General features: G+C 39.8%; 1 protein-coding gene across 13 annotated transcripts in view; it reads left to right on the top strand.

The window, feature by feature from the left end:
• The window catches only part of ATG7 (autophagy related 7), a 300,207-nt gene that overhangs the window by 77,189 nt on the left and 195,639 nt on the right, over window positions 1-27,379 (top strand). For 12 of the 13 annotated variants that reach the window (XM_077116532.1, XM_077116543.1, XM_077116530.1 and 9 more), the window contains 7 exons: window positions 776-866; window positions 1,625-1,769; window positions 6,264-6,422; window positions 14,401-14,595; window positions 15,826-16,029; window positions 17,754-17,869; window positions 20,741-20,816. In XM_077116532.1, coding sequence (XP_076972647.1) covers window positions 776-866; window positions 1,625-1,769; window positions 6,264-6,422; window positions 14,401-14,595; window positions 15,826-16,029; window positions 17,754-17,869; window positions 20,741-20,816 — 986 coding nt within the window. The remainder of the gene's footprint in view (window positions 1-775; window positions 867-1,624; window positions 1,770-6,263; window positions 6,423-14,400; window positions 14,596-15,825; window positions 16,030-17,753; window positions 17,870-20,740; window positions 20,817-27,379) is intronic. The other variant, XM_077116542.1, reaches the window with a different exon arrangement.

The following is a 27,379-nucleotide window of genomic DNA, read 5'->3' as shown; positions in this document are numbered from 1 at the left end:
GGTTTGGTTGAGGGTTGGGGGTGGGAATAGAATACAGACATGGATTTTGAAGCTTTTCCCAGTCATACTTAGCCATGGGATCCTCGTCTTCTCAGAACATCGCACAGGGCCCACTTTGGAAACTCTTGGAATTGGAGGTAGAGCGGTTACCCTACCCAGGGTTAAAAGAGAGGTCAGTGGAGAAGAGCTGGGTCTGAGAAAGCGAAAGCTTGAATGGATAAAGGCCAGCTTAAGGGAGAGGGCAGCTTAACAGAGGGACAGTCATTTTGGACTGTGACCTATCTGCACACAGGTGTGCAATGGAAGAATCATGAGACAGAGCAGAGGGACGTGGTAAGGATGGGGAACCAAGGGGCCTTCCGAACTTGCAGGTTCAAAATCCCAATAGAACCTCCCGTGGGAGGTGTTTTGTAGTCACTTCAGATTGTCCTGTAAGGATGTGGTTGTATATACCCACACTGATTGTCTTTTCTCCGAGCAACTGTGGAAGTTGAGGCAACGTGGGCCAGAGTTGAGGACTCTCAGCAGCTTCTCTATAGGAAGCCTATGCTTGGGTTTGAGGGTCTCTAAACAATATCCCTACTTGCCGAGGAAGATGTATGTTGAGGAGCTGAAAATTAAGGCCTCTCAAACTCTGAAACGAAGTGAGCTAAAAACTTAACAGTGCATGGGCCATGGTGAATGTTGTCGACCTTTATAAAGCAAGCTTGCTTCTTTACTCACTTGTTTGCATTCTTCCCTTTTTCATTAAACTTGTTGTTTTATTTGCCTTAAGATTGTCCCAAAGCAGTCGGGTGGGAAAAGAACCAGAAAGGAGGCATGGGACCGAGAATGGTGAATCTCAGTGAATGTATGGACCCTAAAAGGTATAATTCTGGAAACTCTTTCCCCCAATGGGGCTTTTTTTCAGCATGACACGCACTAGGTTCTGTTAGGGTGACTGAGTCACACAATTCCAGTGGGTGCCATTCATAATGACAAGTGTCATCCACTCTTTGCTGCCCTAATTCTTTATTTAACTTTGGCTGTGGGAATGGTAATACCCGCGGTGGTTGTCCTGAAGGACACACAGTTCCAGCAGTTTGCTGAACGTTCTAGATTTTGTTCTTGCTTCAAGCACGAACTCTCAGACCTATACACCTGTTTCACCTTTCAGTCTTTCGTTCATTACAATTGAGTTTCATGCTGTTGGCCTTCATTGAGGGACGTAATGAGAAATATTTCGCTGAAACCAATATTGCATTTGAGAGGATGCTAATGCACCCTTTATTTATTGAGGTGACGTGGAGGAAACTTCTCTGTTTTCAGTACTGGGAAAACTTTCCTTTTAAATAGCTGGTGTGTTTGCATTCATGGATGCCATAGTTCCCTCTTCACCTCAGCTCCTAGGAGCTCCGTATCCACTTCACAGCCCACCTTAGCAATTGCAGAAGATTGGTGTGCAATCCATGTGGTGACCTTTTTCTTTCCACTTTCTCCTTAAGCGTCATCCTATTTTCCTTTCCAACCCTATTTCCCCATCATTTGTTTCTTCTTTTCTTATAGCTCCTTCATATGTTTTAGGACAAGGTGGGGCATAAATGAGTGGCTGATGGAACAAGTAAATCATTCTTTCATTATCTAGGTTAGCTGAATCCTCAGTGGACCTAAATCTCAAGTTGATGTGTTGGAGATTGGTTCCTACTTTGGACTTAGACAAGGTTGTGTCTGTTAAATGTCTGCTGCTCGGAGCTGGCACCTTGGGCTGTAACGTAGCCAGGACACTCATGGTAAGTTAGTGGGTCCTTTGAGGCTGTGTCCCCTCTGATTATTTTCCTATACGTGAGTGTCTACCCAGATTTACCCTTCCCTTCCTCTCCGCCCTCTCTCTCCTTTATTCCCTCCTTCACTTTCTCTCTCCCGCCTTTCTACTTTTTCTTTCCCTCTTCCCTTCTTCTTCTTGCAGTATCTTTTTAGTTATAAAAGTTATGCATGTTTTTATGATGAAAATTCAATCAATATAGGAGGAATAAGGTCGAAACAGAAAGTCTCCCTCCATCTTCCTCTCAAGTCCCATTTCCCAGGATTTCATACATGAGAATAAAGCATATCTTTCCCAGAACTTTTTACAGGCATATACGAATATAGAAAGAAAAATTATCTTTCTTGTTATTAATTTGTATTTACAAGGTTGGATAATGCTCTATACATATTCTATAATAGGCTTTGATTTTTAATTAAATAGAAAAAATAATAGTAATTGTGAATGTCTTTCTATGTATTCCATACTGTGTATGCATAGTATTTTGTCATATGATGATAGCCTCAATTTATTTAATCGATTTCAAGCTATTTTCTACTTTTTTCTTTCTATTAGAAATGAACAATTTTAATACTTAATATCTTTTTATGTCCATGGGATTCTTTAAAAAAAAAAGCCCTAGAACTAGAATTGCTGCATTAAAGAAAGTGGGCAATTTGTATATATATTTGTTTTTCAAACTAAATTATCTTCCAAAAACATTATGCTAGTCTATTCTCCTAGAAATAGCTCTTTTCCACACTCTTGCCAAAATTGGATTTTATCAACTTTTTAAATCTTTGCCAGTCCAGTTGGTTAAAAAGTAACATTTTATTTTTTGAAATTTATGTTTCTTTAGTTAATGAGGGTGAGTATTTTTTTTATTTCTTTTGTGAGTTTTATTTCTTCTGTTCATGTACTTTGTTATATTTCTTTTATTGATTTGGAGTTTTTATTATGGATATTAACTTTTTTCTATAATATGATGCAGATATTTTTTCTTAATATATTTAAGGTATCTTTGACAATATAAAAGTTTTAAATTTTTGTTATAGAATATGTCAGTTTTTTCCTTTATGTTTTTTTTTTACAGTTAGGTCTTTATCAATGTGGAATTTATTTTTATATATGATGAGAGGTATGATGGAACATATTTCCCCACGAAATGGTTCTTCAATTGGCTCAATGATTCAATATTCACTATTCAAAATATCAATATTCAAAATTTTTTTTTTCACCTTTATCAAATAATAAATCTCCTTATGTACCTGGTGTCTTTCTGGATTTTCTATTTTGCCCCATTGATTTATTTATTCCTGTACTCCTGCACAGTCTTTTGATTGAAATTACGACTCTGTAGATAAATTGAGAAGGATTGACATCTTTACAGTGTTTGGTCCTTAGTTTCAGAAGCATAGGATATTTCTCCATTTATTTAGATCATCTTAATCTTTCAGAAGTATTTCCTTTATCTAGGTCTTGCTCATGTCTTTTTTAGTTTATTTCTATATGTTTAATGATTTATTTTCTTTTAGAGATTCATTCCCCATAAAATTTTCCCCATGGCTATGATATTGAAAAAATAGTGTTTTGTGTATTTGTCATTTTTGTATCCATCTTCCTAAACTCTCTAAGTTCTAACAGTTTTTTATTTGATTTGTTTGAATCTTGTAGGGTGGTAAGTCTTCCTTGCCAATATTTATATTCCTTATTTCTTTTCCTTGTCTTACAGGATTGGCTCGGACTCCATAGTAATGTTGCGTAGTAACAGTGAGAGTGGCATCTTTTGTTTTATTACTGATTTTAATGAGAATACTTCTTGTGTTTTATCTTTAATTTTTATATTTGATTGGTTTCTGCTAAATGCTCTTTATAAATTAAGGAAGCTGATTTCTATTTCTAACCTACTGTGAGTTTATATTAGAAATGACTGTTGACCTTTATCAAACATATCCATAAAGATAAAGTATTCTAATGTTGACCATTCCTAGAATAAATCCTATTTTATCTTTTTTGATTAATTTGGTAAAATTCAATTATAAATTCACCTGGACCTGTTGCCTCTTGGAATTTTGTTGAGGGAAGAGGAAATCTTTGGAAATTTAAAAAAAATTTTCTAATGTTGATTTGCCTCCTTGATATTATACCACTTTTGAGTCAGTTAGTCATTTTGTTTTCCTACAAAATCACCCATTTCACCTAAATTTGAAAATTAATTAACATAAAATCCATATGGTATTCTCTGATCATCTTCATTTTTAATCTTTTCACATTCTTTTTTGTGCTTTCTGTGTTTTTCTCTTATTCAGATTTGCCAGAAGTTTGCTACTTTATCAGCCCTTTCAGAGAACAAAATCTTAGATTTATATAATTCTGTAATTTTTGTTTTTGTTTTATTTTACCTTCAGATTTATTAATATCTACTTTTATCAATTCTTCCCACCTTTGTGAAGTTTATTTTATTGTTCTTTTTCTAACTTCTAGAATTAGTTGCTTAGTTTTTCGTAACATTTGAAAAACTATAAAGTTGGTATAGATCCAGTTTAGAAAATTTGGGAAGTATAAAAGTTGTAAAGCAGTAGGAGAAGAAAGCACCTGTTATCCTATCCCTGAAAGACTATCATTGTTCCCTTTTTCATTTATTACCTTGTAGTGTTCGACCCATATGTGTTTTTGTTTGTTTGTTTAATTGTTTGGCATGGGTAGGCTCTGGGAAGTGAACCTGGGTCTCTGCCACTGAGCCACCATCACCCGTCCCATATGTGTTTTAAAATCTTATTTGACATGTAATAATTTTGTCCCCTGTTTTTGCCAATTAACATTGTAAATACTTTCCCATGTCATAAAAAGATTGTCTATAACCATTTTAATGGCTATAGAATATGCCTTCTTGTAGGATGAAACAGTGTACAAAACATTCTCATAATATAGACACGTGCCTGGTTTTCTTTTTTTTTACAATTATAAATAATATTTCAAAGAACATCTTTGTCAATTTTCTGATTATTTCTTGGGGTAGATTTCTGGAAGTAGCTAAAAGGATATGAACATTTTTAAGATTCTAGAAACATATTGCCAATTGCTTTCCAGAAAAATTACACTGTTTACATTCTTAACCAGGAAGATGGTAGCTTTCTCAGCACCACATCCTCCCGAGCCTTAAGTATTGTTATTTTTAAAAATCAGTGCTGATTAGCCATTTAAACTGTGTAGCATTCCAAGGACCCAAAAGTTAAATGTGAAAGTCCACTTGCATGTGACTAACTTATGGCATGTTTATAATTTACCTGACTTTCTTCCCACTTCCCAGCATGTTCCCAGACTGCCCTCCTTTGCTCTCTACTCAGAACTTGCTTAAGGAATGCAGAAGTACTTCAGAAGTAAGAATTTCTGAAGACCAAGCACCAGTGACTTGTGGATTTTCCATACCTCTATTCCTCTTTCATGATAAAGTGTTTAGTAATGAAAATAACTTCCCAAACTGGATGGGTAGACCAGAAGGTTACCAGTGGGCTTCAAAACAAATAGTCTAAAATCTGCTTGTGAAAGGATGGGTTCTGGTCTGTCGTTCCCAACCTTAGTTGTCAACCTTGTTGCCTGTCCCCCTGCCTAATTGAGTCCCTAAGTCCCTAACAGAAGGGCATTGAAATAAAAAAGAGACTAGAATCCTAGCTTGTAGTCAGCCATGGTAGAGCTTCTTTTAGACCACTGTGCTCTACTGTGATACGCCAGAAGAGAAAAAGTAGAAATTATTTTGTTTGTAACCCTCCCCACCATTAACCAGATCTAAATCCTTAAGCATATCCTTTATCTTTTCTGATAAAAACAAAGTGATTGGGCAAGGATTACAGAGAGGTCTTCCAACTTTAAAATTTTGTGGTTCTATAAAATATCATCGAACATGTTATTGAAGCTTGTAAAATCATGAAACGATTCTTGACCATACAGATGTGCCCCCTAAATCTCCTGTGATGAATAAGGCTTTTGCCTCTTGGATAAATAGTACAAAGTATTCTACAGCGTCATACAGTAGAAAATATCCTGTAAAGCATTTTACTGAGGGTTAATTGAAGCCTCACATGAATTTCAAGAGGAGTTTTTAATTATACTTAATTATTCACTGAGGGAGACCCAGGTCATCAGGGGGCTGCACTCATCTTCTTAAGACTGTGACATAGACATAGATTCTTCTGGGATCCACTTCTAAATTTTTCTCTGGTGCCACTGTGAAAAATGATGAAATATCAGTTAGCACCACCACTACTGCAGAACACCAAACACTGACTGTATGATTACCTTGTTTTTTTAAAAGAAGTTGCTGTTCTGTTCATCAGGAACTACGTTTGCACAATTCCATTTCTGAAGTCTCCTTTATTTGGAAATTAGCAAGCGGCTCCAAAGCAAAACCCCTTTTAGGCTCTCAAGAGGGTCACCCTGGGTAACGGTCACCAGAAACACAGCATGATATTTTGTTCCTATGCAGGGTTGGGGTGTCAGACACGTCACCTTTGTGGACAATGCCAGGATCTCCTACTCCAACCCTGTGAGGCAGCCTCTCTACGAATTTGAGGATTGTCTCGGTGGTGGTAAACCCAAGGCCCTGGCGGCAGCAGATCGGCTCCAGAAAATATTCCCAGGAGTGGTATGTGGATGCTTTGGGGGGAATGTCAGAGGTTTCCTCCGATTTCTTTAAAAATCTAAGATGTAGAGAATGGGGCCCTGTGGTGTTGGTGAAAGGGTCAGACGTCTGCCACGTACCCCCAGGTATTTACCACTTGGCTGCTCCCCCATTTCCTCATGTCAGAGATGGAGATTACAAAAAACAAAACAAAACTCTCATATATTATTGTGAAAATTAAATGAAGACTGTATAAAAAAATGTTTTGCAAACTTGCCAAGCATTATTTGAGTTTAAGTGGAGGATTTTTGAGGCATGTATGCTTTTATAATCTGCCTTCTTCCAAGAAGGATTTCGGGTAGTCAGATGTTGTAGCATATTATTTTTCCTCCATTACCAGACTTCTTGGTAGTTACTTTATATAGGTTTGTGAAGTTAAATTGAATTCAGGTCTCCCTGAGCAGATGAGAGATTGGGCTAAACGTTTAGCATTTTGTTCTAGCTTCTTATTTGGTAGTTGCACCATTTACTTTAAAAGCATCAGATAATCAGAGATAAGTCATTCTGTTCATTTAATTCAAAATCTTGCCAGATTTTTTTTTTTTTTTTTAGATTATCCAGCAGAAAAGATTCTGTATCTTGCAAAGCTTATTCAGTTTATCTGAAGGATTAGATTAGGAGACTCCAAAGCATCTACTTATACTTAAGGTGCCACAAGAAGCTCTCAGCACTAACCAAAAAAGCCAGTTTTTCTCGTCGTTTCTCTATTTAGTACTTCAGTGTTAGATTATCCATATTAGAAGTTCTTGCTTTTGCGGCAGCTTTGGTGGTTTTGTCCCTTTCATTCATAAACCTGAGGAATGGCATTGATGGATCACCTACCATGTTATTATGTACCCAGCTATCAGCTTGGTGCCAAAATAAATAATAAGTTACAACTCTGCCACTGAAGGGATATATTTGTTAGGTTTCTGCTACAGCAATAGTGGATATCAAACAATCCCAAAATCTCAGTGGCTTACAATTGTGGACATTTCATAGTCACGGGCTGTAGCTTGGCGAGGGTTCAGCTGCAGGCCTTGCTGGACTCCAGGCCTCGAGCCAGCTTTAGCTCTGCTCTATATGTAATTGTTTAAAAATCTAGGCTGAAGAAGCAAAAGTCATCTGACTCCTACTCTTCTTGTGCTAGAAACTTTAAAGAGTTGATGAAAACCTGCATGCCTTCTAAAGTCTCAGCTCAGCAATGGCACACAGTCCTGTCATCCATGTCCATTGCCAAAACAGGTCACAGGGCCAAGCCCAAAGTCAGTGGGGCTGGTCCGTATTTTGCAGTGAGAGATTCTGGAAAATCATATGCCTGGCGGCATGGATCCCTAACTCTGTCAGAGGGGCCGAGACTCCGAGTGTCATCAACCACTCTTGCACCAATATCTCTTCGTCAGCTCACACCTATAGCCTCTTGGAGCAGTTTCCTTTGATCAAGTGATGAAGAAAGAGAAACTCCAGGTTTAGTTTCCTGAAGGGTCAACTGAATTTATTCTTATAAGCAGAAGATTGATTGCTACTAGGCTAGAGCCCCAAGGAGTTCAAGGTTGACTCTGGAAGTACACAGGTGGGAAAAATAATTCCGGCTCTCACTGGAGAGTATTTTGAACTCCCTTCAGGGCTCAGACAGGCCTGCCTTTGAATCTGAGCTCTGCCACTTACGAGCTGCCTGAAATTTTTGATTGTCCAAATCTTAGCCATTGTCTCTAACCCAAAGCAGTTCCCTTGTTTATTTGTTCAGTTATTCTGTTACTTACTTTTTTTCTGCAATAATCAAAGAATGCTTTATTTATTTCTTTAAAAATTTAAGATAAAAATAGGAAATAAAAGTACAACCTTATTGTACCTTTTAAGACAGCTTCAAAAGCTGACATTTGGCAGTCTTGTCCATTATTTACTTTTTTCACTAACTCATTCATCAAATATTTATTTAAGACCTAGTAGGCACTGAGCACTGGGGAACGAGACGGATATGGTCTCCTCACCCTCATGGAGCTGACAGTCTAGTGGGGGAGGCAGTCATTAACAAATACTTTTGCGAACAATTATAAATCATAAGTGCAACGAAGGAGAAGCACAGTTGCCCTGAGACTGCATAACAGGCAGACCTGACGTAGACTTGGGGACTCTGGGAGTTGGCTAGATGAGGGGTAGTGGAACTGTCTGTGCAGATGCCTGGGTTAGGAAGAGGCAGGGTGCACTGTGGCACTGAGAGGAAAGTAGAGTGACCTCTGCAGCTCAGAGGTCAAGGAAGACACCCATGAGGCTGGAGCAGAATCGGGCCAGATGCCACTGGGCCTTAGAGATCAAGCTGAACATTTCTTGAAAACTCCAACTCACTGGGCTCCTGCCTCTTCCTTAGCACTTATCATTCTCCATGGTGGATTATTAAGGTCCTTGAGGCTAGGGGACGAGTGTCATATTTCACTTCTTTAGTGGGTCTTTTAAGTAACAGATAAAGTACAGAACCCATCAAACTATTAGGAAAATGCATCGAATTCATGAAAAATACTTGTGAAACTATTGGTTAGCCAGATTTAAGAATTTTCTTTAGGTATGTGATTTAGAGGAGTTTATTCGTCCACCAAAGGTAAATCCATGACCTTCCTTATGCCGATCTGGGCACGAAAGGCTAGGCATAGAGCAGTGACCGAGGCCTGGCCCTGACCTTGTAGAGTTTATGTCTAATTGAGGAAATGCAGCTTGAATAATTAATAAAATAACTAATTATAATTATAGTAAGTGCTAAGGAGGATAAGTAGGTGATTGCTAAGGAAATACAGGGAAGTAGGGACCTAGACAGGCACTGGGGGCAAGGGAAGGCTTTCTTGAGGAAGTGACATTTGGGCTGAGCTCTGAAGGAATTAATTAAGAAAAGAGATTGGGGAGGGGGGCAGGCCGTGGGCCGGAGAGTGGTGGGAGAGGCCAGAGGCCAGGAGGAGCATTCCAGGAAAGAAAAGTGGCCTTTGAAGTTGCATGTTTAAAATGAAAAACTTCCCAGATATCTGGTTATCTGGAAAAGCTAGAAAGATTGGTTCTGTGAGTACAAAATTATCGAATTCATGCCCCCCCTCACTTATTCATGTATCACAAAATTATCATCTCAGTACTTTTGAAGTTTAGTAGCATTTGATTTGGGGGAAACAAAGTAAGTCTGATAAGCCTTTTGTTTTGTTTTGTTTTGAGATATTTATACATTTTTACAGGAAGATGTAAAGAGCCAGAAACCCTGAGCGTTAGTAGTTTTTGCTCTAAAATCCAACTGACCAGAAAAACCATATTCCGGTCCCAGAACTTCAGATACCTCCAAGGCCAGGTCATAAAATATCCTTGAATTTTACCTGCATGGTATCCCTTGAGTAATCCCTTCTTTTCTACTCCCATGATAGAGGTATCACATTTATCCTCTCCAGATGCTTTACAAAAAATGCTCTGATAAAATTACATGAAAAGAACTGCTCTGCTGCTAATACCATGCCTAACCCTGGGGTTGAGTTAAGTGAATAAGAGAAAACTGACATTTAATAAATCAAATAACTATTTGAGGTCACCAACTTTTTTAAAAAGATGAGGTAATAAAATGTAAGATTATGGAGCCAGACCTCAGCCACCTGTAGACATTCTGCTTCCAGCCTTGATGAGTAATTGATACTGGACTAGCTCTCCTACTATGAACAGTTATAAACCTGGGAAAATATATATAAAATAACTCTGCAGACAATGAATGATAAGCAGTAAAAGACTATGATCCTAGACAGAAAGGAAAGAAACAATGTTTGCTCCCAGCTTACTGCATGGGGGAATTTTCTGGTCCATGCTAGAGCCCCTGGGGAGCCTGAGAAGATATTGTTGGGTTTGAGAACCTGAGGAAACAGAGATCAGAGTTCAGAGCAGCTTAGGTGTAATTTGCAGAATAGAGTACCAGTGTTGAGGGAGCTTTGCAGCGAAGGGAGTCTCAGAAAACTATCTCATGACTCTTTGGCTGGACATAATCTACATTTGCACAGGGTGAGACTCTGTGAGTCTGGGAGAAAAGCATCCACAGGGAGCTGTGAGCAGAGTGAAGATTCCAGAGCCCACACGAGCCCAGAGACATTGGATTTCCAATTATCCAGAGTGGAGAGACCTCACCCAGTACCCCTGAGCTCTTAACTGACACCCCAGAAAGGCCATAGAACTAAAGGTAAAAACTGAACCCACAAAGCTTCTAGAAGAAAGCGTTGTAGTGATGTTGTGTTAGGCAGGATTTCTAAGGACCCAGTGAATACTAACCATAAACAAAAAAATTGGTAATTTGGAGTCCATGAAATTAAAACTTCTACTTCTCAAAAGATGTGACTAACATACAGCATACAAAAAAAAAAAAAAAAACATGGCTAAGCAAATGAAAAGACTGGTCAAAACTGAGAAAATAGTCACAGTACATATATTTGAAAAACATCTTCTGTCCAGAATACATAAAGAATTCCTACAGCTCAATTTAATAAGAAGACGTACAATCCAAAATTTAAAAAAAAATTTTTTTTTGGCTATAGTAAAGTGTACATAACATAAACCAGTTTTCACCATTTCAAGTGTGTAATGCTGTGACATTAAGTACATTGACAATGTTATATAACTGTCACCACTATTTCTAAAACAGTTTCATCATCTAAAACCCAAGTTTTTAAAAGGGGCAAGGCTTACACAGGCACTTCTTTCACAATGAACGTTTACGAATGGCTGATGAAAATGCTCAACCTCAATAGTCATAGGGAAATACAAATTAAAATCATAAAGATATATCAGTACACACCCACAAAGACAGCTCCCGCTGCAATGACTGACGGTGCTAAGTTCTGTTAGGATGTAGAACAACCAGAACTGTCTGACTTTGCTGGTGAGACAACCACTTTGGAAATCAGTCTGGAGTCTGGCAGTTTCTCATGAACTTCACCAGTATCTCAAGGATTTGACACAATTAGAATAAGCAAACTCATAGAATCTGAATCTAGAATATAGGGTACTAGGGGATGAGGTGGGGATACAATGGGAAATTAAAGCTTAAATTGTATAGGGTTCCAGTTTGGAAGGTTAGAAATGTTTATGGTGGTTCTGTAGCACAACATGTGAGTTCAATTAACAACTCTGAAATATATATCTGAATATGATTAAGGGGGGAAGTGTTAGCTTGTATACATGGTAACAATAAAAGTTGAAAAACAGAATAAGCAAACCTTAAATGGACATCTGGACCCAGAAATACCACTTTTAGATGTTTACCTAGGGGTAGTGAGAACATCTAAACACCAAAAGACTTGTATAAGAATGTTCATGGCAGTTTTATTCATAGTAGTCAAAATTTAGAAATATCCCAAATAGCCATCAACAGGGTGATGGGTAAACCAGATACATATTCATAGAACCAAAAGGAGTGCCCTGTTGATACGTAACAATATGTTTGGACCTCGGGAGCATTGTGCCAAGAGAAAGAAGCCAAACACAAGCAAGCCTATACTGTAGGATCCCATTTAAATGAAGCTCATTAAGGCAAAACCAATCTGTGGTTTAAAATTCAGAATGCTGGTTGTCCTGGGGGTAGTGGGATTCAGCTGGGAAGGGATCTGTGAGTGTGTTCTGGGGTGATGGCAATGTCCTCTGTTGTGATTTCAGTTACAGGTGTGTATGCAGTGACTGATCAGTAATTTGTCAAAACACGGTGGACTGCACACTTGAGCTCTGTGCGCTCCACTTCATGTCAGTTGCCCCTCACCCTGGCTGCACTTTGGAATCATCTGAGGAGTTTTCACAACTATTGATGGCTGGCCCCTTTGTGAGACATTCCAGTTTAAGTAGTCTGGGGAAAAGCCTGGGCGTTAGGAGTTTTTAAAACTCCCGCAGTATGGGAACTCTATGTTTTCTGCATTTCTCTAATTGAAAAAAAAAAAAAAAAAAGAAAGAAAGAAAAAAGGGGAAAAACCTTCTTCAGTGGTTGTAATGTGCAGCCAAAGTTGAGAACTATTGTAGTAAAAGCTGGATCCAAGCCTCAGGACTCTGGGCCTAAATGATAAGCCAAGAGCCTTTCCAAAGTCGATTTACTGGCTGAAATTTTAGCAGGTCATGATTCCTTAAGGCTAGTGAAGTTGATTCTTCCTGTGGCTAAGGATCAGTTGAAGTATTATTCAAAAGGTCAGAATTGGAATTCAGTTAAAATTCCTACATGATAGCTTTGTGGATCAAGCTCCCATAGTTAAAATGCCAGAGAGGCATTATTTTTATGATTCTTGCTAATTATTTTTATGATTCTATAATAAACTGTAATCACAGTATTTGGGATACTGTAATAAACTATCCTTATTACTTCCTTAATTCATGAATGAGTCCTGGCGGGTGTCTGTGGTGGTCTCATTGTTACGGCGACTCCTCATCTGCCTTTGTTCTTTCTGAAGTCCTTCCTGTCTGGGTCCTTTCCTAACTTTTTTCCCATGTTTTTTTTTTAACTTTTTATTTTAAAACAGTTTTACACTTGACAGTTGCAAAAATAATACAGTACCCACACTTTTAAAGAAATCTAACATATCCTCCACCCAGATTCCCACCGACTTTTAACATTTTGCCACATTTGTGCTGTCGTTCTTTCCTTCTCTCTCTCCATCCATCCATCCATCCATTTTCTAAACATGTGAGAGAAGGTTTATTCATCACGCTCCTTGATTTCCCATTCTTTTAACCTTGTTACTACTGCTCCTTTCTTGAATTCTAGTGATCAGGCTTAAAGGTGAAGAAATTAAGCAGAAAGCATTTTACAATCTACAAAATAGATTTTCCTTTAAAAAGGACCCACTTTCTTGGGAGTCTTTATTATTTGAGAGTAACCCATGCCAAACTTGGGAATGTGTTCTATAACTACTTGTTAGAATGTACTTTGATTTTATATATATATATATATATATATATATATATATATATGTTATATCTCGCAGTAAAAAATATTAAAAAAAGAAAAGAAAAAGGACCGACTTGCCCTGCCCCCCGAGCTTCCTTTTTCCTCAGTAAGTGAGGGTAAATGAAAAAAAGTGATGTTTTCACATACTTCCCGGGTCAGTGGCATGCAGGAGATTCAGGTGCATTTTGTGATTCTCAGAACATTTTTCTATGTGAAAGTTACTGTTCCTGCTTCATTCGCACCCATACGTGACTCACTGTTAATCTGCCAAAACATCGTGAGACCTTCAGAGGGCAAATGATTACAGAGCTGTTCTTAAAGCTCCTGTAAAAAATCCTGAATTCTCTGCATTCAGGAGAGCTCAGGTTGCAGGGCAGCTTCTACTTTTGGACAAGGAAAGGATCTTTATCAGCATACTCTTAAGAAGATTTACTGGCAGAAACTTAGCACATAGAAGTTATTGTTGTTATTTGGGGGGGGAGGGGGGCAGTTTAAATGCCTATACCCCCGAGAGGATTAAGAGAAGACTATCATTCTAATCGTACGTGAATTCATTAAAGTGAATTGGTTTGGGTATAACATCCCATTTGGTGATGTTATACCCTAAAGAAATGGAGGGGTGGGTAATTTTTTAGCAAGTTGGGAGACACAGTGTGGCTGGAAAGAGGTACAAAGGCCATCAGAGGGCCCCCCGATGAAATTTCATGGCCCCAGACGGGAGGAAAGAGCCAAAGATACACAGTTTTCTCCAGTGTTCTCCTTGTCTTGGATGGAAAATGCCCCCTTCCATTTGGGAACTGGGTTCTCTGTGTCCCTACTTGCTGCTTTATCCTGCCTCAGGGACGCTGGGTGGGCCAGACAAGGTGCTTTAGGATGCAGAAATGAAGGGGTGGAGGGCATGGATAGTATAAATAAAAAGCAGCATAACCATGCTCAGCCGAGTCTCTGGTTGTGACTATGCACACGTGTTTATAGGCACAGGGAAGCTTGTGCATACAGGGTCTACCCAAATGCATCTGGGTGTTTCCCTAGAATGCCAGAGGGTACAACATGAGCATCCCCATGCCTGGACATCCAGTGAACTTCTCCAGCGTCACCCTGGAGCAGGCCCGCGAGGATGTGGAGCAGCTGGAGCAGCTCATCGAAAGCCATGATGTCATTTTCCTGTTGATGGATACCAGGGAGAGCCGGTGGCTTCCAGCTGTCATTGCTGCCAGCAAGAGAAAGGTAGAGTGTAGGCATCCTGGGCCTCTCTTCTCTGCCTGTGACTTGGTGTGCCATGGCCTAGAGGGAGGAATATCCCAACCCTCCCTAGTGGCGTGGTGCCAAAGGGCTCCCATGGAAGATGCTATCTTGGCGTCACCCATCATCATCCAAAATAATATGTATCGTTTACTCTGTAATTTTTTATAACAATCCTCTGAGGTAGTCTGCTCTGGAAGGTGTACTACTCCTACATTGAAGTGTAAGCTGCAAGAGGACAAAGTCGTCTTATTCACTGTTGTTTGCTCAGGTACCTTCAACAACCAACAGTATTGAATGGTTGAATAAATCATGGTGCGTGCACATGTGGATGATATGTAACTATTCACAAGTGTAGTCTCAAAAAACTTTGATATGGGAAATACCACTAGCTTATTATTATATCAGTAAGCAAGATATAATATATAATATCAATTAGATACATGTATATGTGGAGAGAGAGAGAAAGAGAATTAGAGGGAAGAAAAGAAAAATGGAAGGAAGGAAAGGGAAGGGAAGAGAGATAATAGGAAGGAATAACCCAAACTGCTATTAGTAATTGTTTGAGCTGCTGGAATTTTAAGTAATTTTTGTTTTCTTTTATGGTGTGTTTTCTTTCCTTTTCAAGCTTTCTGTATAATTAGACATTTGAGAGGAAATGTTAAATTACAACTAAGAGAAGTTCTTCTCATATAAATGGAAAAACTTCCTTAAAAGCCTATATAGGAGGTATATATGTCAACTCAGTACAATTGTTGGAAAAGATCTATATGGAGAATGGATTGCATGGTATATGAATCATATCTCAATAAGTAAAGCTGTTATTTAAAAAAATCATGTTGACACAATAGAGTATAACATAATGCTGAGAAGAATGGGTTTGAAAACTCTATACTTGGTTTTATACACGTACTCTACCTCTTACCAGCTTGGTGGTCTTGGGTAAGTTATTGAACTAACCTTTCTGACTCTCAGTACTTCCTCTATAAATGGTAAACATGTTGGGCATTTGAAATGAACTTAAATGAGATAATTTATGTAATTCACCTGTTAAGTCTTTTGCACTTAATAAGCCCTCAGTATTGTGTGGCTTTTGCCATTATTAGCTTCCAAAATCTAACTATGCACAAAACAGATAAAAGCTGACCAAATATTAAATTAGCTTGAAATCTATGTCTTCCTTCACTGTATTCTTTTATCCCTTGAAACCCACAGCTGGTCATCAATGCTGCCTTGGGGTTTGATACCTTCGTTGTCATGAGGCATGGCCTAAAGAAACCCAAGCAGCAGGGAGCCGGGGACTTATGTCCCAGCCACCCTGTGGCATCTGCCGACCTCCTGGGCTCATCGCTTTTTGCCAACATCCCTGGCTACAAACTTGGCTGCTATTTCTGCAATGATGTGGTGGCCCCGGGCGATGTAAGTGGATTTCTTTCTAGTTTCAAATATGTACTACGACCATCTTGTTCACTGGGGCAGCAAGACCCAGCTCTTTCAAACATGACTATTTAAATATTGCCTTTTAACAAAAAGAAGAATTCTCCACTTCTCTAGGGTTGGCATTATCCCACCATGAACCTCATTAGCATCATCAACTGTGTGCAGTTGTTCCTTGTTCACCAATAGATATGCAGACACAAACTTGTTTCTGTGGAAAACTCAGCAGGGAAACCGAAGGATAGCCTGATAGCATTCAACATTGTCTCTGGCACTTATCTTGGTGAAGAAGGCATGAAATAAAGATCCACATTCCAGTCTAGACTTTAACACTGTCTCACAGAATAATTTTGAATAAATCTCTTAGACTCTGCAGACTCTTGCTTCTGCAAAATGGATGTAGGGGATAGGGTTGTCAGATTTAGCAAACCAAAAATACATGATGCCCAGTTAACTTTGAATTTCAGATGAACAATGAATAAGTAATCTTTTTAGTGTAAGTATGTACCATGCAATATTTGAGACTTATTTATCTAAAAAAATTATTCATTGCTTATTTGAAATTCAAATTTAACTGGGTCTCTTATATTTTGAATCTGACAATCCTCATGGGTTAGGGTTGCCAACTCAGAGGGTAAGGTGGGTCCCATGTGAAATTGCTTTGGACAGCAAGTACTCTATTGTACAAATAAAAGATTCTATAGCATTAATAATTCCATGTAAGCTGAGTTGTGTAGGAATGATCTTTTATCAGTACAGATCATAATTTCTAGTGAAGTAAAACACATGTTTTCTGTACCTTGCCCTCTATTCTCCCCTTCTTTTTAGACTTATTCCTTAAGATCTCCTATCTCTTTTGGATGACTGGCTTTTGTATGCTCCCTGTATGAAGGAGAAAAGATAAGCATTCTCTCATATGAAGAAAAATGGCTTTTGATCTTTATCAAAGGACCATAATATACAGCTGGTCCTGTTATTTTTGTTGTTGATTAAGAAGAAGGGTTGAGGGTCAGCTATGGTTAAGTTACGTCTGTTCAGAAGGTGAAATTTTCACAGTCAAAGTTACCCCTAACCACTTCTTAGTTTTCCCAGAGTTGGAAGATGGGAATTTCTTTGGTTGGCCTAACGAAAATTTGTCTAGGAGGCACGTTTCAGCAAAGATCTTTGCATTTAAGTCCTAGGATCATACTCAGAGGGCCAAGATGCCCACAGCTCCAAGAGATACATGGGAACTGAGGACTGCAGGAATAGGAAAGTAATGGCTCCCATCTCCAGGTCACGCTGAAGCATTAACTCCGCAATTAGAATGACAGAGCGGTGTCACCTGCACTGTTCCAATTATTATTCCTCTCTGTGTCTCTTTCTTTTAATTGCCAAGTACAGGAGAGTGAATTGAATCAAAGGAGCATATGATGCAACCCCACTGTATCATGCATCTGGGCCAGCATTTTTGGTTGGTGTCCCCCAATCTTTAATTTGTTTATGATTGCTAATCCTTTTTTGCATTTCACCTCACTAGTGGCCTAAATTGTATATTTTGTTTTTGCTTGATACTCCCAAGAAATGACTTTATTTGAAGCTGAATGTCCTTTGCTGTAAGCTTTTGGTTATTTTGGAGTACTTTGTTATGGAGGAGCTTCATGCTTCTGACAGCTAGAATTGAGTGGGATAGAACTTTCAACACATGTCAAATCGTTTCTCTGTAGTCAACCAAGGACCGGACCTTGGACCAGCAGTGCACTGTGAGTCGTCCAGGACTGGCTATGATTGCAGGAGCCCTGGCTGTGGAATTGATGGTTTCTGTTTTGCAGCATCCAGAAGGGTGAGTTTGCTGTTTGGAGATGGCAAAAACAAAGATTGCTTCTGCAGGCCATTGTTCATTTGATGTCTCCCTTGGCCTTATTTTAAGTCTGACTCTTTTGAGAATTTTATTGCTCTTTCTAGCTTCCAAAAAAAAAACAAACTAGAAAAACCTGGCCTGGCTTGAGACATCATGCACGTTTGCATCCTTCTGGAGCTGAATTCTCCTTGAGCTATTTGGTTACTGGTAATAAGGAAGCATAAAGATTTTGATAAAGCCTTTAGGACCTTCAGGTTTTTATTCTTTGTTAGTAAGTTTTGATCTACTTAGCCCTAAACATTCATAAGGCAATACCTGAATCATATATATTAGAAATTGCATTAGGCTGTCTGAAACAGAGACCCATCTTTAGTGACTTAGCCAAGAGGGGCTTTCTTTCTCTTATGCATCAAGAAGTCCAGGGCTGTACAAAGGTTCCATTAGACCACCAGGGACTTGGGTTCATTCTTAGCATTCACTTAGCCACTCTTAACTTTCTTCTTTATGCTTGTGACCTTGTGGTCACAAGATGGTTCCTTACCTGCAATATTGCTTCTGCCATTACTATTAAGAAGAAAGGAATAACCAAAAGATGCAAGCTTTGTATGTATGATTAAAATAGTAGGAATTCTTTTTTCAAACATAAGGACAAATTAAAGGCAATTTCTTAACATTATCACATATCTAATTAGTATTGAAATTTCTCTGATTGCTTAAATTTTCCAGCCTATTTTTGATTGAGTCCTGGACATTGTATATGAACAACTACAGAGATGATGCAGTTTACATTTGTGTCTTGCATACTACTAGGCTAAGTGTATTAGCAATCCTAGAAAACCTTAATTCAGTTAGGGCTAGTCTATTTCTGGTTCACTCTTATTCTGAGAGTGTGGCCCTCAGTGATACCAAACCGAAGCCTAGGATATTTTCCAAGGCTCCTCCTTACTGGAGACTCATACTCCAGTTTCCCCTTCTCAGCCCCTTGTGTCTTTCAGTCTATCGCTGTTCGGCTTCTGGTCGTCGTGGCTCCTGCTTTTGGCGATTGGCAGTTCTTTCATGGGGAAGAGTGGTCCTTGCCAGTGCTCGATTCGCCTTGAGGAGTTTCTCTCCTCCCACAGATCTTGGCCTTATAATTCGTCACTCCCTTAGTAACTCTCTGATGCTTTCACATGAAGGTGTTCATGCTTTGTGCATCTTTTCTGTTTGTGTTTGAGGGGAAGGTTGGTCCTGACTACCTTGTCCATCAGTACCTCAGTAATTTTTAAAATGTTGTTTAATTTATTAAGCACTCCTGGTATTCTAGGATTTCATAAATCCTGTCAATGATGGTTTTTGTTTCAACTTGACCTTGGGCCTATATGTATAATACTTTGTATATTTATCATATTCCAGATATACAATTTAGCACAATTATGGTCTGGACTCTCTTTTATCTTCTCCAAGCAAAAAGAGCTTACTTTATGACTTACAACCAATAGAACTAATTCTTCTGAGGTTAAATAGAAGTGAGATAAAAATGAAATGAATTTTAAAAAGTCAGAGTTGTTAAAAAAAAAAAAGAAGAAAATAGAAAAAAAAGGGTGAAAAGAGCAAGAAAAATTGTGAAACAATTTAACATTCTTTCAATATCTGGTTAGGACCATGCCATCAAATGTCAAATAGGCAGACAGATATTTCTATCTGGCCATAATAACTCATACACTGAATTATTTTGTTCTTTAAGCACTTATATTGTACTTACTTTGTGCTAGGTACTGTCCTAAGCACTTTATAAATATTAACTTATTCGATCCGCACAGCAAACTTATTAGGAAAGAACCATTATTATTAGTTCCATTTTTTTATGGGAAAATTGTGGCATAGAGAGGATAAGTAACTTGCTAAAATTCTTACAGCTAATAACTGGTGGAGCTGGAATTTAGCATAGCCAGTTTGGCTCCATAGTCTGCGTTCTCAGTCACCGTTCTATGCTATTTGTAATACAGGCAGGGGAAATCGACTTTTTGAAAGATTTATTTTGCCAGTCTCAGGAAGCAAATTAGCATGCCTATTCTATTTATTGGATGACTCAGAGCTCTTTTATACAATTGAAGAGATGGGCTTTAGTACAGTTTGGGTAGCATACGTAGCTAGACATTCTGGAGTTAAATGAAAATAAACAGCTTTAATTTTGGTCTTATTCTTTTCTTTTTTATCACCTTGGCTATCCCTGCCATTTAAGTTTATTGCAGTATTCTGGCAGGAAGTATACAGAATAAAATCTGAGAACTAATTCTTTGATTCCTTAACACTGATTCCACTGTTAGCAACATTTGCCCTGGTCCAATGTTAAAACCAGAATCTGAATCATAGCTCTTTTATGACAAATAAACTTTGCACCATTGTTCAGAAAGCAGTGAGTTCTCCTGCCCAATTAACTCCTCACCTTTATTTCTCCTTCTGCCATTTTGGTAACATATCAGCCCACAAAGCTAAGGTTAGAAAGTTCCTTTCTATACTTAGTTGTGCTGCATTTCTGAGACTATTTTTGAGGAAGGGAGTTAACAGTTATTGGCCTACCATGTGCCAGACATTGTGCTTGGCAAGTATCTAATTTATTCCTCTATAATTTACAAACCTAGTGAGATGGTTTATTCCTGTTTTATAGATGATGGACATGAAACACAGAGAGGTTAAGCGACTTGCCCATGGTGACAAAATCCATGCTTTTAAAATTACTCTTCCTGCATCCCATCCCAGGGAAATTAGATTTTCACTAGCTCATGCCTCCTAGCAAGGTTATCCTTATAAAGTTTCATGGACTCCTCCAGATCTTCTAGTGTGTTAAATATGAACTTTGTTTCCTTTTCTCAGGGGCTACGCCATTGCCAGCAGCAGTGATGACCGCATGAATGAGCCGCCAACCTCTCTGGGGCTTGTGCCCCACCAGGTTAGTGATTTGGAAATGAAAGCACAATTCTGATCCTGATCCCATCGGTGCAAGGGGAAGCTTTGAGGGTCCCTTTTAACATTCCATCAGCCTGGCCCACCTCATAGCCACTCGATATCCTCCAGCTGGCTGGGATTTCCAGGGTAAGCGTTTTAGGACCTCCTGGAAGTTCTCCCATTCTGCAGGAAGGTAAGGAGGAGAAATCGTGAGCAAACAGCTTTAGGCAGAGTCTCTGATGTGTTTCGTGTGTTGACCAGAGGCCTTATAATGGAGCAGAAGGAAAAAGAGTGGGCTTTGGGATCAGCCAGCCAGTGGTTTAAATCCCAACCCTGCAGTTAGTAGGATGGTCTTCCTTGACCAAGTCTCTGAGCCTTAGTTTTCTGACCTATGGGATGGAGACAATAATAACTACTCATCTGGTAGTTGTAGATGAAAGGCGGTATATCGAAAGGTCTCTGCATGGTGCCTTTTACATTGTAGGCCCTCAGTAAATGATGTCTGCTATTTTGTTGGTGTTTGTTATTATTGTTCCCCACCAAATAGAAAACCTTGAAGGGCATCCATGGGAAAAACCACTGGAAGCGTGCAGTGTCACCCAGAAATGGGGGGGTCTTTTTCAGAAAAGAACCTGAAACATGATACCATCCCATAAAGGGTGAAAAAGAAAGAAGTAGTGGAATGAAAATTAGAAATCACATTACCTCTTTTGTGTGTGTTTCTGCCATATGGCAGGGGCCACATTTCATTCCTTTTCCATGTGAGTATCCCATTATTGCAGCACCATTTGTTGAATTTTTGTTTGTTTTTTCTTTCTTTTGTTTGCTTGTTTGTTTGGTTTTTTTGGGGGGGAAGTGCATGGGCCGGGAATTGAACCTGGGTCTCCCACACGGCAAGCAGGAGTTCTACCACTGAACAACCCTTGCACCCCCTCAGTCACTTTTATTACTCTTCATTTGGGGGAATGAAAGTAGTTTGCTAAAGTCTTTCATTTTTGGAAGTTATTTCTCTAAATTCTATGCCTGGATTTCAGTCTGTGATATGAAGGCTGAGACTGTGAGGTGATGACAGTGCCCAGCAGCCCCACCCGGGGATTTGCCAGGACAGAAGGTCAGATGAGGGCATAGGGCACAGTGCCTGCCTCAGTTCATGCTTGTTTCTCTGTCCTCTCCACTGCCCCCCTCCTGTCACCTAGGAAGACACTCTCATTTTGCACTTGAAGATGCAAATCAAAAGAGAAGAAATAACTTGTCCATGATCTTGGAGAGAGTGAATAGATGAGCTGCAATCCAAACCTAAAATTGGTTCTCTGATCAGCGTTCTCTTACAAGCTTAGTGAATGGAAAGACCCTGGCCTACAATCTAGGAGATTTAACTCTAATGCTCTACTCCAGCCTGTTGCACTATGTAGCACATAACAGGCCTTGTGTTAGGTTACTCAACCTCCCTGGGCCTCAGCTTCCATATTAGTAAAAGCAGGTGCTTTACCTTGTGTCCAGGGTAGTGTGCGTGATGAGGCTTTGCAAGCCAGGACGCACTGTGCAATTGTGGCTTTTCCACCCTGCCTCCAATGAGGCCGTGTTTGACGTGAATGTGTGAATCTTGTCTTAAAAAAAACATTCCAGGGAGGAGCCGGGACACTGTACTAAGCATCTGTCAGAAGGAAGCTGACCTCTGCCGCTTGTGCTCTCGTGTCTCTCTCAGATCCCTACCCTCTTCCTTTCTTCACATCTCCTCCCCTTTCTTCTGACCTTGAGATGTGCCCTCATCTACACTACAGATTTTAGACTGAGAAGGACCTTAATTAAATTTTCAGGCATGCCCCTGCAATGGTTTCTTTCTTTAAATTCTTTATGTTAAATCACTGCTGTTGTAGTTTTCTCAGTGCAGAGGCCAGAGGGCAAAACAGTCGCTTTGTAGGCGTCAGATACCAAATTGCATTTGCCCGTGTTTTTAAACTACTATGGCAACTAATTCCTCTTGGTGTTACTGACCCCATTGAGCCTTGCAATTGTCTGTCATACACCAACTCTCCTTGTTCTTGCCTCTCGTTTTCAAATGTCTGGAGGATTATTTTGGTTGTTGGCGATCTCTTCATTTGGCCTTTTCAAAAACTAAAGAATGACATGGCCATATATGGAAAACGCCCCAGTGTGTGTGTGTGTGTGTGTGTGTGTGGTGTGTGAGATTACTTGCTTACATTATTTCAGGTTTCAAGCCTTTATTTTTAGCTATACCCTACAAAAGAAAGCATAAAAAGAACCTTCAACATTAATCAGGGTTGTGTTGTCCCGTTTATAGGCTCTTAAACTTTAAAAAAAATTTTTTAAAGTGTTGTGAGCCCATTGATGCAACTGTGTTTTGATTAGGGGAATGTGGTTTCCAGGAAAACACCGGGCTGTGCTGCAATGCCCTGTTGCAGACTCAGCACTTCCCTCCTCCTCTTCCTGGCTCCTGAGACAAAGGATTTCCTGCTGGAGAGGAACTTGGTCAACCTCATTGTGTACTTTGTATACAAAGAACCACCAGTGCCGTTCTCCTGGCTCATTTTTCTCAGTCTCCTAAAGGAGAGTATTATCGATCAGCCTGTGTGGAATGAGCTGTAGTAGAAAAGTGATAGTCCTTGGACTGAGCATCACCAAGACCCCAATCCTGTCCCCCACCCCCGCACCTCATTGTGGGATGTGGAGAACGTTGGTTAACCTAATGCTGAGCTCTCTGGGTCTGTGCTCTCCTCTGTGATCACTGTAAAGATAGTTTATTGATAGCTAAAGGCCTGAGGATTTGTGGGGCACAGTGTATGCACACAGGCCTACTAAATCCAAACCCAAGTCATGACTGTAGACTCTAGCTCTGTCTCGGCATTTGTCTCACTTAGGCATTTCCCAGTCCAGGCCCCTCCCAGTGTCCTGTCCTGGGAACACTGCTAGTAAAAAGCACCTGCTTTTACTAATATGGAAGCCGAGGCCCAGGGAGGTCGGGTAACCAACACAAGGTCTGTTACGTGCTACATAGTGCAACAGGCTAGAGTACAGCCTTGGAGCTTAATCTCCTAGATTGTAGGCCGGGTTTTTTCATTCACTAAGCCTGTAAGAGAGCGCTGATCAGAGAGCCAGTGTTAGGTTTGGATTGCAGCTCATCCATTCACTCTCTCCAAGATCATGGACAAGTTATTTCCTCTCTTTTGATTTGCATCCTTAAATACAAAATGAGAGTGTCTTCCTAGGTGACGGGAGAGGGGCAGTGAAGAGGAACAGAGGATTGAATTGTTCTCTCTGCTGGACCATGGGCAGAATTGGGCCCATCCAGAGACTGGCAGAGGACAGAAAAAGGCTTGAGGAGGCAGTGGAATTCAGCCTGAGGGGCAAGAAACCTCTTATTCAATTTGAAAACCATGAAAAACCATTTAAGGTTAAAAAAAAATTTAGGTTTGCTCGGGATTTTTTTTTTTTTTAATCTCTGACCTATTTGTATATGGATTAGATTCTGCAAACAGCAATAAATTCAAACCACTTTCTGTCTATAAAGAAGTGATGTTTTTAAATGATCATTTTATTGACATATAAAATACATATAGCTAATCACACAAATCAAGTGTACAATTTGATGAATTATCACAAAATAAGCACACGCCTATGCCCAGCCCACAGTTCAAAATAAAATGTTATCATTTTAACATATCTGAACCCCCTCGTGCTTCTCCCAGTTTTCATCGCTGTCTTCCTACACAACAGCAAGCTTCTGTTGACTCTCAGTTCCATAGGAGACGTTTGTTTGATTTTCAGTTTTCCATAGGTAAAATCATATAGCATATACTCTTTGGGGTCTGGCTTCTCTTGTAGAGAGCACTTTTTCATTGCAGTTCTTAGCATAGTGCCGCTGTTCCCTCTGTTTCCCATCAAGTGGAACCTTTCATTAAAAAAAAAAAACAGTTATCTGTTCCTGGCTCCTGGGGTAGTGGCTGAGATCTGTGAGGCCAGTCCCTTCTCTGTTTCTTTGGTGAGAGGCACAGCTCAGGATTTATAAAATGTACAGGCCACTCTTGATACCTCCTGGGTATTGTTTCTCAGACTGTTGAGAGATCCTGTATATAAGAGAAATTAGCAGCCTCTAGACCTCAGAGAATGATAAAACAAGGTGATGGTGATAAAGTGGTTGTCCGAACACCAAGGCATTGATAAAGCTAGTTTTGTTTTCAAAACTGCTGTGGATCCAGCAGCTCACCTTTTTTTTTTTTGGTCTTTGAATAAATGTACTCTTGGTTCTAAAGTATTGAAAAATAAAGACCCTGAATGTGTATGTCCTCCCTAGTGGTTTGGACTTGCCAACTCCATGGATCTCTCAGCTCTTTCAGTTCTTTGTTTTAGTTACTTTCAGAGAAGTCTAACAAAGCCCAAACTAGGACAGGACACTGGGAGGGGCCTGGCCTGGGAAATGTCTAAGTGAGACAAATGCTGAGACAGAGCTAGAGTCTACAGTCATGAGTTGGGTTTGGATTTAGTAGGCCTGTGTGCATAAACTGTGCCCCACAAATCCTCAGGCCTTTAGCTATCAATAAACTGTCCTTAGTGATCAGAAATGCTTATCTTGGCATACCTCTAGTGGGAGGGACTGACTGACTGCTAAGGAGGGAGGTTAAGAAAATAAGCTGTAAGAGCGTATTTCCTGAGCTATAGGCCAGGAAAAAGAATCTCCTTCCCCCTTCAGTTCTATAGCTCTCAGGTCGATGATGATAGAAGGGGCAGAGAAAATGGGCAGTCCAAATGAATGCTGTTCCACCATATCGGATGTTGTTGTTTGCCATGTATTCACCTTCCCTTCTTCCCTACATCCACCCAGTCATTCCTTCAACAGATAATCCCCAGACCCTGATCTGTGCCAGGCACTACAACTGAGGTCCAGAGACGTTAAGTAACTGGGATGAAGTCACTCAGCATTTATTGCCAATTGCTTTTGGAGTCATCTAAGCCGTTTGGATGTGATGGAGACTCGTTCCAGTGGGGAGGCCTCTAAACAGAAGGAGACCTGAGTACAAGATCTGGCAATGTCTGGGTTTCCTATGTGAGGCCTTGGTAGAAAAGAGGGGAGTTTCTTCTCCCTGGTGCAACAAGGAGGGGATAAATTATAGGTAACTTCAGAGTTGAAAAGCTTCTCAGTAGCCCTTCTTGTCCCAAGAGGATTTGGGCATAACTTTATCAGTTGAAGCATGTTACTTGTTCCCCATGAGTTTTGCTCACCTAAGGAGGTTGTGCTGTCTGGAAAGGTTCCATGGAAGAGGCAGCCTGAAGGCTTTGTGATGAGGCATATCTGATTAGAATCTTAGCTTTTTCTTTTAATTTTATCTTCATCCATTCATTCATTACCTCATTTTACAAATGGATTTGAGGCAGCTCTTGCCATTGTCTGTGTGCCATTTGACAGTTTCCTTATCCTCTCTGAATCTCAAGTTCTATATCTGTAAAGTGGGGGTAATAATATAATAAACTCCTGGAATTCACATAGGGATTAAATTGAATTACATTTATGAAACACTAATGTACTTCTGGGCACATAAGAGGCATTTGTAAATGTTGGTTTTTATCTTTCTTTTATGCTTATAATTAAAAAAAGGAGCTGATCTCTCCTAAAAAGAAAGTTATGAAGAAACCTATAAAACTCTGGAAGCCAAGAGTGACTGGGGAAGGGTTGGGAAGATTAGTTCCATTCTTCTAAGGATGATGCTGGCTCATTTCCAGCTTAGTTTTTCTGTCCTGTGGTGATGCTGGTTCTGTGATGAGAGGCCAGTGATGGTTGCTGAAGCTGTTATCTAAAATAAAGACCCTTGTAATGTGCCTGGGGTTTTGCAATTGCTAAATTCCATTTTGGCATTGAATTTGTTGAAGGCTCTTTTCAACATCCAAGGTCAATCTGGAGATTCAAGTTACTTTTTATTTATGCAGACTCCAAGCTCTAGAAATATTGCCAGGCCTGCAGGAGGCTGGTGTGAAGCTAAAGCAGGAGGTTAGGTTCCAGTTGTGGTTGCAACTGTGCCTTCTCAGACTGGTTGTTTATTTCTGGGCATTGGATCTTAGCTTCCCATGGAGGTGAGACTGGGCTTGGCATGCAAGCTGGTTTTATTCAGCTTGAGTATAAACACCACCGGGGGTGGCCCAGAAAGGAAGGGGCCCCTTTCTATTCCTAATCTCATTATTTTATAGCCAACTGGGCATAAGTGACTAAAGGTCATTTAATCCAACCAGGCTCTGATAGCAGCCATCTAAGTTTTGAGTTTTGTTTGTTTTTTTTGGGGGGGGGGGGAGAGTGTTGTTTTAAATCCCTCTGGCCTTCTCTTTCTTTCCTCCTTTCTTGCTTTTCAGCTTTCTTCTCCCACATGTATCTCTTCCAGGCTTTGGAGCCAGAAAGAACAAAACTCAAGCGTCTTGACTTTGCCACTTAGTAGTTGTGAAACCGTGTGCAAACTGTGTCAGTTCTCTGAGCCTTGACTTCCTTATCTGGAAAGTGGGGAAGCCCGCCATCACAGGATAGTGGTGAAGCCAAAAGGAGATGAAATGAAACCACCTAGGAGC

Source organism: Tamandua tetradactyla, chromosome 9, assembly GCF_023851605.1.
Source record: "Tamandua tetradactyla isolate mTamTet1 chromosome 9, mTamTet1.pri, whole genome shotgun sequence".
NCBI classification, from domain to species: domain Eukaryota; kingdom Metazoa; phylum Chordata; class Mammalia; order Pilosa; family Myrmecophagidae; genus Tamandua; species Tamandua tetradactyla.
Note: the sequence above shows the minus strand (reverse complement) of the source record. Positions and strands in the feature narration are given on the sequence as shown.